General features: G+C 41.3%; 1 protein-coding gene across 1 annotated transcript; it reads right to left on the reverse strand.

Annotated features, from left to right (window-relative positions):
* Positions 1-347: 347 nt before the first annotated feature.
* Positions 348-680, reverse strand: LOC149219651 (uncharacterized). Its single transcript, XM_089386878.1, has one exon. It carries the CDS (start codon positions 678-680, stop codon positions 348-350), a length of 333 nt encoding a protein of 110 aa, XP_089243004.1.
* Positions 681-1,409: the final 729 nt, after the last annotated feature.

Below are 1,409 nucleotides of genomic sequence, written 5' to 3' on the forward strand. Positions count from 1 at the left end.
CATAGTTTAACGTGTTGATCGTGCCATTCATTTTTACACTACTTTGGAACTTGCTGATTGAATCCAACCAAAAATCGATGCTCTTCAAGTTCTGTTAGCTACGCGAGCCTTTCTTCCAAGGATCCATGATCTTCCATTCCTGTAAATGCTACTATGTAAAGACTAGGCACAATGTACTCCATCGGCATCACAACTTCTACCCCATAAACCAGCCTGAAAGGTGTTTGTCCAGTCAACTTTTTGCAAGTCGTCATGTAAGCCCATAGCACCGCAGGTACACACATATCCCATTCATTCCTTTGTGCATTGGATACCTTCAGTAGTATGTTCTCCAATATCTTAATAAACTATACCATTGTCCCATTAACCTGTGGGTGATATGGCGTACTCTTTTGATGATAAACCTGGAACTCCTCTGCCAGTGCACTGATCATCTCATTAAGGAAATGCGTATCGCGATCGCTCATCAAAATCTTTCGGAAACCAAATCTAGTCAGTACATACTCAAAGAGGAGCTTTGTTGTTATTGCCCCTCTACAGTCCTTCACGGGCTGCACCTCTGCCCATTTGGTCAAGTACTTAGTCGCAATGAAGATGTACCGCACAGCAGGGTTCTTTCGTGGGGGCTGAATTGGTCCTACAAAGTCAATCGCCCACTTTTTGAACTGCTGTAATGACATCTATGGTTTTAGAGGTAGCTCATACCTCCTTGATGTTCTGCCCATCCTTTGACATGCATCACATGCCTTACAATAAGCCTTGGAATCCTTATGAAGCAACGACCACCATAGCCCAGTGCGTAAAATCTTCTGCGTTGTATATTTTCCTACATAATGTCCTCCCGCAGCTCCTCCATGAGCTTCAACAAGGATTTTGTTTCATTCAAAGTCAAGTACATAAAATCATAGAATTTCATCCAAGCCCATTTTATATAAATTCCTTGCAATGATAGAAAAGTCTGCCACACGAACCACTATCTCCTTCTTTTGTTGACTAGTATATCCTTCTGGAGCCATTCCCATTGTTAGGACATGTATGATATCTGCAAAGTGATTATCCACAACACGTACTACAAAGAGTTACGCATCACATAGTCCTTCCTCCAAATTAGTAGGTTCCTCTCCTATTTCAATATGTCATAGATGATCTCGACCTGCATTCAGTCATCCTGGCTTTACAATAAATTCGAAGTCATATTCCTAAAACAACAACAACCATCTGCATATCTTTCCCCCCAGCAGAGGCTTGTTAACCAAGTAATTCAATGCAGAGTGGTTTGTATACTTCTTAAAGTGTCCACCTAATAAGTAAAATATGAACTTCTGAAGCGCGTACACCATAGCCAAACCTTCACACTTTGTCGTTGAGTAGTTTCTCTCAGCTTTAGACAATTTTCTACATGCAAACGC

This window comes from Pinus tabuliformis, chromosome Q, assembly GCF_031772625.1.
Source record: "Pinus tabuliformis cultivar Carrire ecotype Pingquan chromosome Q, CPIR1, whole genome shotgun sequence".
Lineage (NCBI taxonomy): Eukaryota > Viridiplantae > Streptophyta > Pinopsida > Pinales > Pinaceae > Pinus > Pinus tabuliformis.